At 37.1% G+C, this 15140-nt stretch overlaps 2 protein-coding genes across 2 annotated transcripts; both read right to left on the minus strand.

Annotated features, from left to right (window-relative positions):
• Positions 1-747: 747 nt before the first annotated feature.
• On the minus strand, positions 748-1801 carry LOC110542349 (olfactory receptor 5L1-like). Its single transcript, XM_021628947.2, has one exon. It carries the CDS (start codon positions 1767-1769, stop codon positions 831-833), a length of 939 nt encoding a protein of 312 aa, XP_021484622.2. The 5' UTR covers positions 1770-1801; the 3' UTR covers positions 748-830.
• An 8376-nt stretch (positions 1802-10177) lies between these two features.
• Positions 10178-11124, minus strand: LOC110541264 (olfactory receptor 5L1-like). Its single transcript, XM_021628043.2, is given in 2 exon segments — positions 10178-10323; positions 10326-11124. Coding segments are annotated over 2 exon segments (945 nt in total).
• Positions 11125-15140: the final 4016 nt, after the last annotated feature.

Here is a 15140-nt window from a genome sequence, read left to right on the forward strand (position 1 = left end):
CGAAGAGTGACACAAGAATATTGTATTAAGATCAAATGCATATGCAAAAAAAAAACTAACAGAGGCTAGAGATGCATTCAGAGTTGAAGTGTGTGTTTCATTCTCACTGTGTTGAAGAAATAGCATGAAGAAATCAGTGATAAGTCATAAATGCAGACACCAACAAGACAAGCCATTGACAATAAATCCCTACACAAAACACCTCACAAAGACAAAATAGTACAAAAGATTATAAATAAAAATGGATTCAAAGCTCTTCGAATATGACATGCAATTAATATTTACTGGGTTCTTTTGAATAAATATTATTCTTGCATTGCTATTTTTTACAGTGGATACTAAATGAAGTTCCAAAAACAATACAGTGATTCAAGTACCAAATAGTAAAGGAAACACCAAAAAGCGCCTAATGTGTATGATATATATATATTAGTTTTTTAGTTTATATATATATATATTAGTTTATAAACTACAGATAATTGTCTATAAACTGAGTGACAAAATGCTGTTATGCTTTGTAAAATGTCAGGAAGTCAATTTTTAAATGGATCATATATTCCATAAATTATGCTATAATGAAAAGGGTTCTTGTTCTACATTGTAACTCATATCAGATGAAATACTACAGAATGAAGAACAACACATAAATACAATCTTTGACAACCATCAATCCTACTTTTCTAAATAGAGAACAGAGATATATGACTACTTAGACTCATTAATAAATGTCCTCGTGTAATAGTTCTTCTTTTCTATGCTCCATATTCAGCTCATCTGTTTACTACTAATGGGATTAACTATGAATCCCTAAGTTTTGCTTTAAAAAAAATCTAGTAAAGAATATTTTTAGAGCCTAACACTTTTCTGAGAGCCTCTTTCACATCCTTATTCTTCAGACTGTAGATCGGGGGATTCAGCATGGGAATGACCACAGTGTAGAAAACTGTAGTCACTTTATCAACATCCACACTATCGCCAGAGTTGGGCTGACAATAAATAAAAAGGATTGTTCTATGGAAGACAATGATGACTGTAAGATGAGAGGCACAGGTGGAAAAGGCTTTGCGTCTCCCCTCTGCAGAATGCATCTTCAAGATGGTGATGAGGATAAACAAATAGGATGTGAAGATGATTACAATAGTGAGAATCTCATTGAAATTGACAACAATGAAGAGGAATAACTCATTCTTAGTAACATCAGAGCAAGCAAGACTTAAGAGAGGAGGCAGATCACAAAAGAAGTGGTTAATCACTTTTGACTTAAATGATGGGATCTCCAGGGCTAAACACAAGTGAATCAGAGAACACACTGATGCGTAGAGGTAGCAAAAAGACACCAGTGCTATACGGATCTTTGGGGACATGATGGTTGTGTACAGTAGTGGGTTACAAATGGCCACAAAGCGGTCATAGGCCATCACAGCTAATAGGAAGACCTCAGTGATAGAAAAAGCACAAAATAAATAAAATTGTGCCATGCATCCCAGGTCAGAAATAATGTTTTCCTTCTTAACGATATGAGTGAACACCTTGGGCACAATGATGGAGGAGTAGCAGAAATCCACAAAGGCCAGGTGGCTGAGGAAAAAGTACATAGGAGTGTGAAGTTGAGAGCTAATCTGAATCAACACAGTCATGCCCAGGTTTGCTATGACAGTCACTCCATAAATAAGAAAAAATACCGGGAAGAGAAAGAATGCCAGATCAGGGACATCAGAAAAGCCAAGAAGAACGAACTCTGCCACAGAGGTGCAGTTTTCCTCACCCATGACTGCTACCCAGCATTTTAGGAGACAGACCTGGGAAGAAAAAAAGAAAAGGAGACAATAAGAGATATATGTTAACTGCAGAACATTATAGGATTGATGTCAATAACATATGTTTGGAGAACAAGTAAAACAGAATTATGAAAATTTCAAAATATTGGATAGTTCATATTCATACAAAAACACATCTCCATTAACCCCTCTCATGCATGTTAATATAAGCCATGGACATCTAAGTACAGTTAAGCAAACCTCTGAGGTGATGGATGACTTTGTCTAAAATACACTCCCTGTTGTAATTTGATATATCATGAGATTTAATCGAATCACTGAAGCCTTATTAGAGATGTGACTGGGAGTTTGTGGTCTATGTTGGCTATGTCCTGTACACAGTTCTACTATTACTACCTTCACTCAAGCCACTTGTACGAAACTAGGAGCAAATTTCCTACAATCACCTCTGCAGCACTACAAAAATTTCATCTGAAGTTTATGACATGGAAACATCCAGAAATTTTAATAATATTAAAACTTAAAAGTAAAATTCAGAGTGCTAAATGATAAATCCATGCCTTCATTCTTTTTTTCTTTTTTATTATCATTTATTAGGTTATCCAATTTGTATCCAGGCCGTGGCCCCATCCCTTGTCTCCTCCAATCTCACCTTTCCTCCCTCTTTCCCCCCATTCCCTCCCTAGGTCCACTGATAGATGAGGTCCTCCTCCCCTTCTATTTGACCCTAGCCTATGAGTCTCATCATTGTCTTCCTCCATGGCCTGGCAAGGCTGCATTTTCTAGGGGGAGGTGATCAGAGAGCCTGCCACTGAGTTCATGCCAGAGAAAATCCCTGATTCCCTTCCTAGAGACCCCACTTTGGGACTGAGTTGCCATCTGAACCTAGGTTTCAGGTTTTAGGTCCTCTGCATGGATTGTTTATGGATGAGGTATCATTCTCTTCAGGGCCACCAAGGTCTCAGTTTTTATGGCTCTGTTGGTTTCCTTTTGGAGCTCCTGCCCTCTCCAAGTCTTTCTATCTCCTGTTTCTTTCATAAGATTACCTACACTCTGCTGAAAGTTTGGCTATGAGTCTCAGCCTCTGCTTCAATACCTCTGCTTTGATATCTCGATCAGTAGAGTCTTTCAGAGGCCATCTGTGGTAAGCTCCTGTCCTATTCTGTCTTCTTCAGCTTCCGATGTCCGTCAAGTTAAAAGTACTGATTCACTACACTCAAGCTCTAAAATGAGTCAGATATATAAGTCAATTTTTTGAGAAAGTAAATGGGAAAATGTATTAAAAAATCTTATTATGACAATAGATAACAACAAAATACTAAATTATTTTAAATTACATATTGCAAGTTCAGTGTTTCAGAAAATCTAGTCATATTATAATTATTGAAAACCATTTATAAAAATACATTAGAGTATTTTTAGACAAAAGCTGTCAAAAGAAAGAATCATTAAATTATACTTCATTATTACATGTAAATTGTAATATTAGCATGGCTTTTCAAATTACATGTTAAACATGATCTATTCTAAAAAAGTGAGAGCACATAAGAACATAGATGTAGTTTTATATAATAACACTATAAAATATATGTTTTCTATAATATGATATATATCTATATATCTATAGGTCCTAAATCACAATTACTCAAAATAAGAAAAATGAAATAAAAACTTCAGATTTCTTAATTTGTTGAACAAAATGGCTTACTTAAAACATCATGATAGTGAAAACACAATCTCATAAGGGAGTTATTCTATTCTCTGACTTTCTGAAATAAAATGAATGGAGACAAAGTATGTATTTTTCATTACCGCAATGAAAACCGAGGAAAACTAGAACAAAAACAAAAACAAAACAAAAAAAAAAAAAAGAGAGAGGAGCATTTTTCCCTATTTTGAATTAACTTTAAAGAAATAGAAATAATTTGTTCAACTGACAAAGAAAAAAGATAAAATCAGAGAAAGAGAGAGAGACAGAGACAGGAAGGAAGAAGGGAGGAAAGAATGAAAGAAGAAAAAAGAAGGAAGGAAGGAAGGGAGAGAGGGAGGGAGGAAAGAAGGAAGGAAAGAGGAGACCAACTAACATACTGAAGTGAACAGGAAAAAAACCTCATGAGGCCCCAACCCTACACAATGAAAAATAAGCAACTGAGTAAAACTGAAAGCATAAGACGTTCCCTTCCCCAGGGGAAGAAAGAGCTCAACATCTGGTTACATGATAGTGAATGGTCAGCCTAAAGAGTCCATATATAGCACTATGTGGCCTGAACAGGACAGTTAGTGAATGAGGCAAAGGAAGGACAGCTGGCAGAGGTGTATGAGTGGATTCAAAGGAAGAAGGGGAAGGGAGAAATGTTGTAATTAAATTATAATTTCCCCTAACAAAAGCCAAAAAAAAAAAAAAGAAACTTAAACGTTCTTCTTCATTAAACATTCATTTTTCTTCATGCAAAAAGAAAAAAAATCAGGGAAGAAAAGGAAAATGAAAAAGAAATGTTAACAAAATTTTGTGGTAACATAGGCAAAACTTGGAAGTCAGGTTTGCAATGTTTTATGCTAATAACAGACAAGCTACTTTATAATAAATTCATAGCAAGTTGAATGTAAAATGCTTATCTCTATTTACAAGCTATGGCAAAAGGAAGCTCATACTCTGTCATAAGTTATAGATTTCATGAAGTTGGTAGAAGATGAGAAATAGAACAAGATTAACACACACACACATGAAGAGGACAGAGAGAGGGAGACAGAGACAGAGATAGAGAAGGATATCTTACATCTTTTGTCTCAAATTTTTTATGCTTAAAATGTTTTATATTAGAATGAATTACTCATTTATCACCAGCTGTCTCTCGGAAAACACCAGGTAATTTTTTCTCATGGAAATTCTAAAGTTTAAGAGTTCTCATAGGCAGAAAATTTAAATGTATTTAAAATAACTTTATTTAATAATATATGTCCATTTCTAATTTTGACTATTTTCAGCCTTGTGCTCTTGAACAAACCTGAAACATTTTTCTCCAGGCCTGAAAATTTTAAGCATTTGTCAGAAGCAGAGATTTTTTTTTTTTTCAATGCAGCTTATTCAGGAACCTTGAACAATCATCTGACCCTGGGGAAAGCCAGCCCACAGCTTAAATAGCCTCTGGGTAGCCAACCCAGGCATGCCACGTGGGCAATGCAGATAGGTCCACATACATGGAAGCAAGCCAGATCCTCAGCCTTAGCCAAATGTGGAATTGTTCGTGACAGAGAGCACTCACCATCAGGAAGGTGGAAGATGGAAACCAGCTCCATCTTTAAGGCACAGCATTCCGCAGCTCTCTACAGTTCCCCCTTTTTGTTTTAGATGCATCAGGCAAGAGTAGAGGTCTGATCTCTGATATTAGAAATAAATTGGGACTTTGTACCAATGTTCATTTAGGTGTCATCCACCCAAAGAGCATCAGACCCGACTGATACCTTTTTCTCAGAGGCAGGACCTGGGGTATCAACCCGCATGCAATCAGACATGCTCTTCTCTGGGTCCAAAGCGGCTGACCCTGAGTGTAACATTTTAGAGAAGCAGAGATTTTATACAGCAAATTAAGCTCTAGGGAAAAGATCCCTTATGTAAAACAAGGACTAATTTATATGCCAAACAAATCTAATAAAATTGAACTACAAATGTATGTCATTGAAGACTCAAAAATATTCTCTGTAGAATATCAGAAATTTTTTTGTAAACTACCAAGATTTATGGAGCTGTTGCACAGGAATAGTAATAAAGTTAAGTAATATAAAGTGTTTGTGAATATGCAACATTTGTATTGAAGTTGGCCCTTATAAGGATTAAATGACATTCCTCAATAAATAATGCCATGGATACTACTATTTAAATTGAAAATATTTATCTGATGATTACCTCAGTTATTGAAAATTCCTAAGAAAGACTGAAACACAAACAGTAATTTAAATTGTGTATACAAAAAACGCTACCAACATGAGAAGAAAACTGAATGGAACAATGAATATTGTCTCTGTTATCTTTAAGTTTGCAAGACTTTAAAAGTATGTATATAATACATATTTATTTATTTATTTATTTTGAGTTATAGCTTTTTTTTTTTTTTTTTTTTCAATGCAGTTTATTCAGAAACCTTGAACAATCCTCGGACCCTGGGGAAAGCCAGCCCACAGCTTAAATAGCCTCTGGGTAGCCAACCCAGGCGTGCCACGTGGGCAATGCAGATAGGTCCACATACATGGAAGCAAGCCAGATCCTCAGCTTTAGCCAAATGTGGAATTGTTCGTGACAGAGAGCACTCACCATCAGGACTCATATCCAGTATATATAAAGAACTAAAGAAGCTGAAAAGCAGCAAACCAAGTAATCCACTTAAAAAATGGGGAACAGAGCTAAACAGAGAATTCTCTGGAGAGGAATACCGAATGGCAGAGAAGCACTTAAAGAAATGCTCAACCTCACTAGCCATTAGGGAAATGCAAATCAAAACAACCCTGAGATTTCACCTTACACCCATCAGAATGGCCAAGATCAAAAACTCAAGTGACAACACATGCTGGAGAGGTTGTGGAGAAAGGGGAACCCTTCTCCACTGCTGGTGGGAATGTAAACTTGTACAACCACTCTGGAAATCAATCTGGCGCTTTCTCAGACAACTAGGAATAGTGCTTCCTCAAGATCCAGCCATACCACTACTGGGCATATATCCAAAAGAGGCTCAAGTACACAAAAAGGACATTTGCTCAACCATGTTTGTAGCAGCTTTATTTGTAATAGCCAGAACCTGGAAACAACCCAGATGCCCCTCAACTGAAGAATGGATGCAGAAATTGTGGTACATCTACACAATGAAATATTACTCAGCAATGAAAAATAAGGAAATCATGAAATTCGCAGGTAAATGGTGGGATCTGGAAAGGATCATCCTGAGTGAGTTGTCCCAGAAGCAAAAAGACACACATGGTATATACTCACTCATATAGACATACAACATAGGACAAACCCACTAAAACCTGTGCATCTAAAGAAACTAAGCAAGAGAGAGGACCCTAACTATAATACATATTTAAAAGCATGTATCATACACAAAAGTGAAGGGTTTTACCAAATCACATTATTTCTTATTTGTTTTCATAAGGTGAATGATTTTTAAATTATATTGCTAATTTTTATTAAAAAAAAAGGAACATCCTATTTAAAACCAAGCAAAGCAAAACAAAACAAAACAAAAACTATTGAGTCCAATTTGCACTGCCCATGTACGCCTGGGTTTGTTATCCTCTGTTCGAGCATGGTTCCCTTACTCTTTTTTTCACTTTTTAAAAAACTTTTATTAATTACACTTTATTCACTTTGTATCCCCCCATAAACCCCTCTTCTTCCCCTCCCAATCCCACCTTCCCTCCCCCTTTTTCACGCCTGCCCTTCTCCAAGTCCACTGATAGGGGAGGTACCCATCTCCTTCCTTCTGATCTTAGTCTATCAGATCACATCAGGAGTGGCTGCATTGTCATCCTTTGTGGTCTGGTAAGGCTGCTCCCCCTTCAGGGGGAGGTGATCAAAAAGCAGGCCAATCAGATTATGTAAGAGGCAGTCCCTCTTCCCATTACTATGGAACCCACTTGGACACTGAACTGCCATAGGCTACATTTGTGCAGGGTTCTAGATTATCTCCATGCATGGTACTTGGTTGGAGTATGAGTCAATGGTTTTTGTTTTGTTTTGTTTTGTGTGGTTTTAAATAGGACACTAAGTTGGGAGGGTAGGGATGTGGGGACATATCTGGGAAGTGATAAAGGAAGGAATGGGGAATGAATGTGATCAATCCTATGAAATTCTCAATGATTATTTTTTTTAAATACACGGGAAGAAGTAAAATTCCAAAACTATTTTTGTAATCCAAAGAAAATGTAAAACTATTTAGAGAAGACTTTCATGACTTGTATTAACTGGAAGTGAGAGTGGATTGACATCACATGTAATGTCTATGACCCTGACTCCATTTGTTAAGGAGGTTGTGTTGCTAGAAGGCACATGGGGAACCACAAAAGTAGAAGAGGTCATACCTTGGCCTGCTCTGCAGCACCTTCTCATGGTAAAGCAAACAGGATAGACATAAAAGCTTGAGAAACATCTTCCCTATCAGAAAACAACCAAATAGCCTAGAAGCAATATGAAAGAACACTAAAGGAAACCACGGAAGATTGAACTCAGTGTGTTAGATGGAAAATATTTCTCTCAATGCTATTTATCCTCAGAAATAAGGAAAATATTAAGCATAAAAAAGTAACATCCTATGGAGATAGGATCATAGTGCTTGCGTAGACCTTACTAAAAGTAGTAGAAAATATCTCTGCAGGTTAAGATTTGCATTTAGCTTTTTTTTTTTTTTAATCTTTTTAAATTTCTCTAATTCTCTAAATCTCTGGTTTAGGTAGGAGTAACCATCATTTCATATATGTCAGCAAAAGTTGAGTGTATACTAAATGAGTGAATAAACAAAACAAACAAACAGAAAAATCATGAACATGGGAAAGAGACAGTCAGAGAGGTGCAGCATGAAGGATGTGGGATTCAGGGAATGGGTTTTCAGTAACAAGAAAGTGCTGTCTACATGTATGCAATTGTCAAAGCACAACTTGAATGCAGGTCTCATCCGGACTGGCTGAATCCTCTTCCTCTAGCCTGGAAAGTCTGCCCCCCCCCCACCCAGGAGGAGGTGGTCAAAAAGCTTGCCACTGAGTCTAGGTTATATTCATGAGTGGACCTTGGTTGCAGTATCAGTCTCAGAGAAGACCTCTGTGCCCAGATATTTTGGTTCTGTTTCTCTCCTTGTGGAGCTCCCTTGACAGGCCACAGAGGAGGACATTGCAGCCAGTCCTGATGAGACCTGATAACTTAGGGTTAGATGGAAGGGGAGGAGGTCTTCCCCTATCAGTGGACTCAGAGAGGGGCATGGGAGGAAATGAGGGAGGGGGCTACAGCTGGGATACAAAGTGAATACAATGTAATCAATGTAAAAAAATAAAAATTTAATTACAAAAATGCTATCTTTTTTCCATTGTATGCTTTTGGCTTCTTTGTCAAAAATAAAGTATCCACAGGCATGTGGGTATATTTTTGCATCTTCGATTTGATTCCATTGATCCACCAGTCTGGTTCTATGACAGTACCATGCCTTTTTTTATTACTGTTGCTGTATAATACAGTTGAGATCAGGAATGGAGATACCTCCAGAAGATCTTTTATTGTTCAGGGTTCTTTTAGCAATTCTGGGTTTTTTGTTTTGTTTTGTTTTTGTTTTTCTGTATGAAACTGAGAATTGTTCTTTCAAGGTCTGTAATAATTGTTTGGTATTTTCATTAGAATTGCATTGAATATGTAGATTGCTTTTGTAAGATGGCCATTTTCACTATGAATCCTACCAATTCATGAACACGGGAGATTTTTCCATCTTCTGATATCATCTTCTTTTTCTTTCTTCAAAACCTTGAAGTATTTTTTTTTTTCATACGGGTCTTTCACTTGCTTGGTTAGAGTCACACAAAGGAACTTTATGTTATTTATGGCTATTGTGAATGGTTTTGTTTCCCTAATTTTGTTTCCCTAATTTCTTTCTCAGTTCATTTGTCTTTTGTATGCAAGCTCAAGGAGTTCTCTGGTAGAATTTTGGGGGTCACTCATATATAGTATCTTAATATCTGCAAACAATGATACTTTTACTTCTTCCCTTCAGATTTGTATACCCTTGATCTCCTTTAGTTTTCTTAGTGCTCTAGCTAGGACTTCAAGTACTATGTTGAAGAAATAAGGATAGAGTGGGCAGCCTTGCCTTGTCTCTGATTTCAGTGGGATTGACTTAAGTTTCTCTCTCTTTAGTTCATATTTTTAAGGAAATAACTGCTGTAACAGCATTGCAAAAGTGAAGACACTATAAGAAGCCTACAACAGCAAAATACATAAAATCCTGAGCAAATATCCATGGTATTCTCACTGTATGCATGTATGTTTGTTAGTGTCATGATTTTCATTGAAAATTATAAACATTCCATTTTGAAATGAATAATAATGTCCATTATGGATACAGAAATAAAGCTGGAAACTGCAAAATTCTACATTTTTATTTGGAAATACTTTACAAAAACACAATATATGATTTGCTAGGATATGAATTATAACTAACAAATTTAAATCAAACGAGGAAATAAGTTTTTAATTTTGAAATCTTTTAATGCTATGTTTTTACATTTAGGAACACAAGAAAGAACAATGAAAAAAAAGAGTCGCACAGAGATGCCATGCAACTTATTTCTCTTTCCAACCATTTATTGATCAGTCTCTTTATCTTTCCATCAGGATTTACCTTTGAGTCTGAATCCTAGCAATACAATATTCATTGGGAATACATCTTGGAGTTTACCACCTTCCTGAGCCCACTCTTCACATCCTTGTTTCTGAGGCTGTAGATCAAGGGGTTCAGCATGGGGATCACTACAGTGTAGACCACTGTGGCCACTTTGTCAGCATTCCCACTGCTGTCTGCGTGGATGAACTATAAATGGAAAGGATTGTTCCATAGAAGACAATGATGGCTGTGAGATGAGAAGCACAAGTAGAAAGGGCTTTGTGTCTCCCCTCTGCAGAGTGCATCCTCAGGATAGTGATGAGTATAAACAAGTAGAAGGGGAAGATGATCACAATACTGAGGCTCTCATTAAAGGTGGCTACAACAAACAGCAGCACTTTGTTTTCAGCGACATCCGAGCAAGCCAGACTTAAGAGAGGAGGCAGGTCACAAAAGAAGTGGTTGATCACATTTGACTTGAAAGTTGGGCCCTCAAGAGCTAAGCACAAGTGAATCAGAGAACACGCTGATGCACAGAGGTAGCAGCCAGACACCAGTATCCTACAGAGCTCTGGAGACATAATAGCCATGTACAGTAGTGGGTTACAAATGGCCACAAAGCAGTCATAGGCCATCACAGCCAGCAGGAAGACTTCAGTGACCACACATGTGCAAAATAAGTAAAACTGGACCATACATTCTAGGAACGATATGGCTTTGTCCTTATTGAAGATGTTAACCAGCATTTTAGGCACAATGACAGAGGAGTAGCAGAAATCCACAAAGGACAGGTGGCCGAGGAAAAAATACATGGGGCTGTGAAGCTGAGAGCTGACCTGAATCAATGCAGCCATACCCAAGTTGGCCAAGGCAGTGACTCCGTAAATGAGAAGAAACACCAAGGAGAGGAAAACACTCAACTCAGAGACATCTGAGAATCCCAGGAGGATGAACGGTGTGACAATGGTGCAATTTCCCTCAACTATCTGCCTCATTTAAGTACTTGTTGAGAAGATACTGACACAGTTCTTTATTTTAGGGTTGAAAATAGAGTTTGAACTTTCCTGAAAAAGATTCTGGAAGCAGTGGTGTAGTAAATATCTGTAAAACTAGAATATACATGTGAAATTTAGTATTGACTAAATCCGTGATAACTGAAGTGTTTAAAATCCATGGTTCAATTCAGAAATCACACCAAAATTAAACTCTGTGAACCATAATCATTTATTTTGATTTGTTTATCATTATTGCAAGCATGGTCTTAAAATACACAGAAGCAGCAGAAAGTATTGTACATTTAGTTACCTCACTGATCTCTAAAATTTAACATCCATTGATGCAACATCCATTGCAGAGTTCACACCAGTCAATATTCTAAACATTAGGACCCTGAGAAATGACTTTTAAGTTTAAAGGTAACCTTCTTTGAGTTTTCAGAGAAACTTACATGATTAATATTATTTACTCCTCTAAGGTGGTCTAAACTGGAAGAACATAGTTAATTTCTATATTATCATTTGCATCTGCAAAGTAATCACACTGATTTAGTCAATTTTAGGATTAAGTTCCAGCCATTGCCCAGAAAATAAATGCTCTTGATTACTACATACTGTTATCTCTGCATGACTCTTCAGATTTTTAAATAAAAGTCTTTTTTAAACAAATATGTTGTTTTGAATTTCACAGGAAAACTAATCAAAGATGTAGACAAAAAATCAAAACAATTGACTACTGATAATTGTGAATGTTTCAAGGTGTTAAAATTTGTAAATCAAGTGGAAAATTTAGGGTGATTAAAATTGTAATAGATATGAAAAATGTATCACTTAATTTGATAAATTTAAATAATTTAATTGCACAAAATATAAGAGAAAGTAAACAAGTTAAAAACATGATGGCTTTAGGCTGGATATTATACACATAAATATCATGCTTTGCTTTTATCTTTAAACATAAATAATTTTATTCATATTATGATTTAATAAGAAGTTATAAAATAACAAGATTTTTTTTTCTCTTAATTTTCATTACATTTTATTAACTCTGTATCCCAGCTGTATCCTGCTCCCTCATTCCCTCCCAATCCCACCCTCCCTCTCTCATCTCCTCCCTGCCCCTTTCCAAGTCCACTGATTGGGGAGGACCTCCTCCCCTTTCATCTGACTCTGTTGTATCAGGTATCTTCAGGACTGGCTGCAAACTCCTCCTCTGTGGCCTAGCAGGACTGCTCCTCCCTTGGGGGTGGGGAGGGCAAAGAGCCCACCATTGAGTTCATGACAGAAATAGTCCCTGTTCCACTCACTAGGGAAAAACCAATTGGTTACTGAGCTACCATGGGCTACATCCAAGCAGAGGTTCTAAGTTATATCCATACATGGTCCTTTGTTGAGTATCAGTCTCAGAAAAGACCCCTGTGCCCACATATATTTGGTCCTTGTGGAGCTACTATCCTTTCCATGTCATACTAATTCCCCCTTCTTTCATATGATTCCCTGCACTCTGCCAAAGTTTTGGTTATGAGAAAACCCACTTGGATACTGAGCTACCATGGGCTACATCTGAGCAGGGTTTCTAAGTTATATCCACACATGGTCCTTGGTTGGATAAACAGTCTCATGTAAGATCCCTGTACCCAGATATATTTGGTCCTTGTGGAGCTCCTGTCCTCTCCACATCATATTAACTCCCCCTTCCCTGTACTCTGCCCAAGGTTTGATTATGAGTCTTAACAAACAACCCAGATATCCCTCAATGGAGGAATAGAAACAGAAATTGTGGTACTTTTACACAATGGAATAGTACTCAGCAATCAAAAAATGAGGAAATCATGAAATTTGCAGGCAAATGGTGGGATCTTGAAAAGATCATTCTGAGTGAGGTTCCCAGAAGGAGAAAAACACACATGGTATATACTCACTTATATAGACCTATACGTTATAATAAACATAATTAAATCTATACACCTAAAGAAGATAAGCAAAAAAGAAGACCCGGGGTAAGATGATCAATTCTTAATTAGAAAGACAAATGGGATGGACATTGGATGTTGGAGAAAACAAGTGACAGGACAGGAACCTACCACAGAGGGCCTCTGAAAGACTCTACCTAGCAGTGTGTCTTAACCAGATTCTAAAGCAAGTTTATAGGCCACATTTCTTAAGAAAGTTGGGATAATTTAGGAATTTGAAACACAAAAATGTAGAGAGTTCCTTATTTACTCACTTCCCATGACTCTTGATAGAAACATCCATGAGGCACAAAACAGAGGCACCAAGCACATATTTATGGGGGAAAGAATAAAGAGAACACCAAAAACAAGCTTTTCTCAATTTATCAACTAACTACAAAGACTTGAGGATATATTCATTAATATATCATTTCAACACTTGCCATTCTTCTAATCTGAAGAGATTCATTCCTCAAATGCACAAGAAAAGTGAGCAATTTGTTTTCCACTGAGTTCAAAGGGAAACATAATTCTGAAAATGCTTAACCAGTACCAGGATTAATGATGAAAAAAAATATCTTGTCCATTGACTCCCAAGCATTACTCGTTACTAGCAAGGAATGTGATGCAGGAGGATATTTGCCAGTGCCCATGGGCACTTTCTGCTTTCACAATAGGGGGAGAGTTGTTAATACCTCATGGTAATGCTGCTGACCTCCTTATTGTACTGACATTTCACACTAAATGCGTTACACAAACAAATTATGATCTAGATTAAACTGTGCTTGTAGCGACAGCTGGGAAACCTGCCTTACAGGGACATATTGGACTTCTTATTTCAAAACTGAGATAAATTCTCTCTTCTGCTTCAGACATGGTTCATTTATTTATGCTCCTACATGAACAGTACTAATGGCTGTTTTCTGAAACTACCAGTGTTGAGGTAACTGTGAGCAAACTCTTCACATAGCCTCCACCATAGTGAGTGGATGAACTTAGCATTAATAAGAACAAAATTAAACAGAGAGGCCCTCTGTGGTAGGTTCTTGTCCTGTTCCTTGGTTTCTCCCTCTTCTGATGTCTATCCTTTTTGCCTTTCTGAATGAGGATTGAGCATTTTAGCCAGAGTCCTCCTTCTTGATTAGCTTCTTTAGGTGTACAGATTTTAGTATGTTTATCCTATATTACATGTTTAATATCCACTTATGAGTGAGTATATACTGTGTGTGTCTTTCTGCTTCTGGAATACCTCACTCAGGATTATCTTTTCCAGTTCTCACCATTTGCCTGCAAATGTCATGATTTCCTTGTTTTTAACTGCTGAGTAGTATTCCACTGTGTAAATGTACCACAATTTCTGTATCCATTCCTCAACTGAGGGGTATCTGGGTTGTTTCCAGCTTCTGGCTATTATAAATAAAGCTGCTACAAACATGGTTGAACAAATGTTCTTGTTGTGTACTTGAGCATCTTTTGGATATATGCCTAGTTGTGGTATAGCTGGATCTTGATACCTCAAGATCCTAATTGTCTGAGAAGGCACCAGATTGATTTCCAAAGTGGTTGTACAAGTTTACATTCCCACCAGCAATGGAGGAGGCTTCCCCTTTCTCCACATCCTCTCCAGCATGTGTTGACAATTGAGTTTTTGATCTTAGCCATTCTGATGCTCAGGGTTGATTTGATTTGCATTTCCCTGATGACTAAGGACATTGAACATTTCTTTAAATGTTCCTCTGTCATTAGATATTCCTTTATTGAGAATAAAGGAATATTTTTTTTAATTTTTCATCAATTACGCTTTATTCATTCTGCATCCCCCATAAGCCCCTCCCTCCTCCCCTCCCAATCCCACCCTCCCTCCTCCCTCTGCTTGCATGCCACTCCCCAAGTCCACTAATAGGTGAGGTTCTCCTCTCCTTTCTGATCTTAGTCTGTCAGTTTATTGAGCTCTGTACCCCATTTTTTTCAATTAGATTACTTGATTTGTTACTGTTTAACTTCTGGAGTTCTTTATATATTCTGGATAATAGACCTCTGTCAGATAAAGGTTTGAAGATCCTT

Source organism: Meriones unguiculatus, chromosome 7 (assembly GCF_030254825.1).
Source record: "Meriones unguiculatus strain TT.TT164.6M chromosome 7, Bangor_MerUng_6.1, whole genome shotgun sequence".
Lineage (NCBI taxonomy): Eukaryota > Metazoa > Chordata > Mammalia > Rodentia > Muridae > Meriones > Meriones unguiculatus.

What these genes read in the sequence shown, in the direction of transcription:
- LOC110542349 (XM_021628947.2), bottom strand. Translation starts at nt 1,769, where the DNA reads ATGGGTGAGGAAAACTGCACCTCTGTGGCAGAGTTCGTTCTTCTTGGC.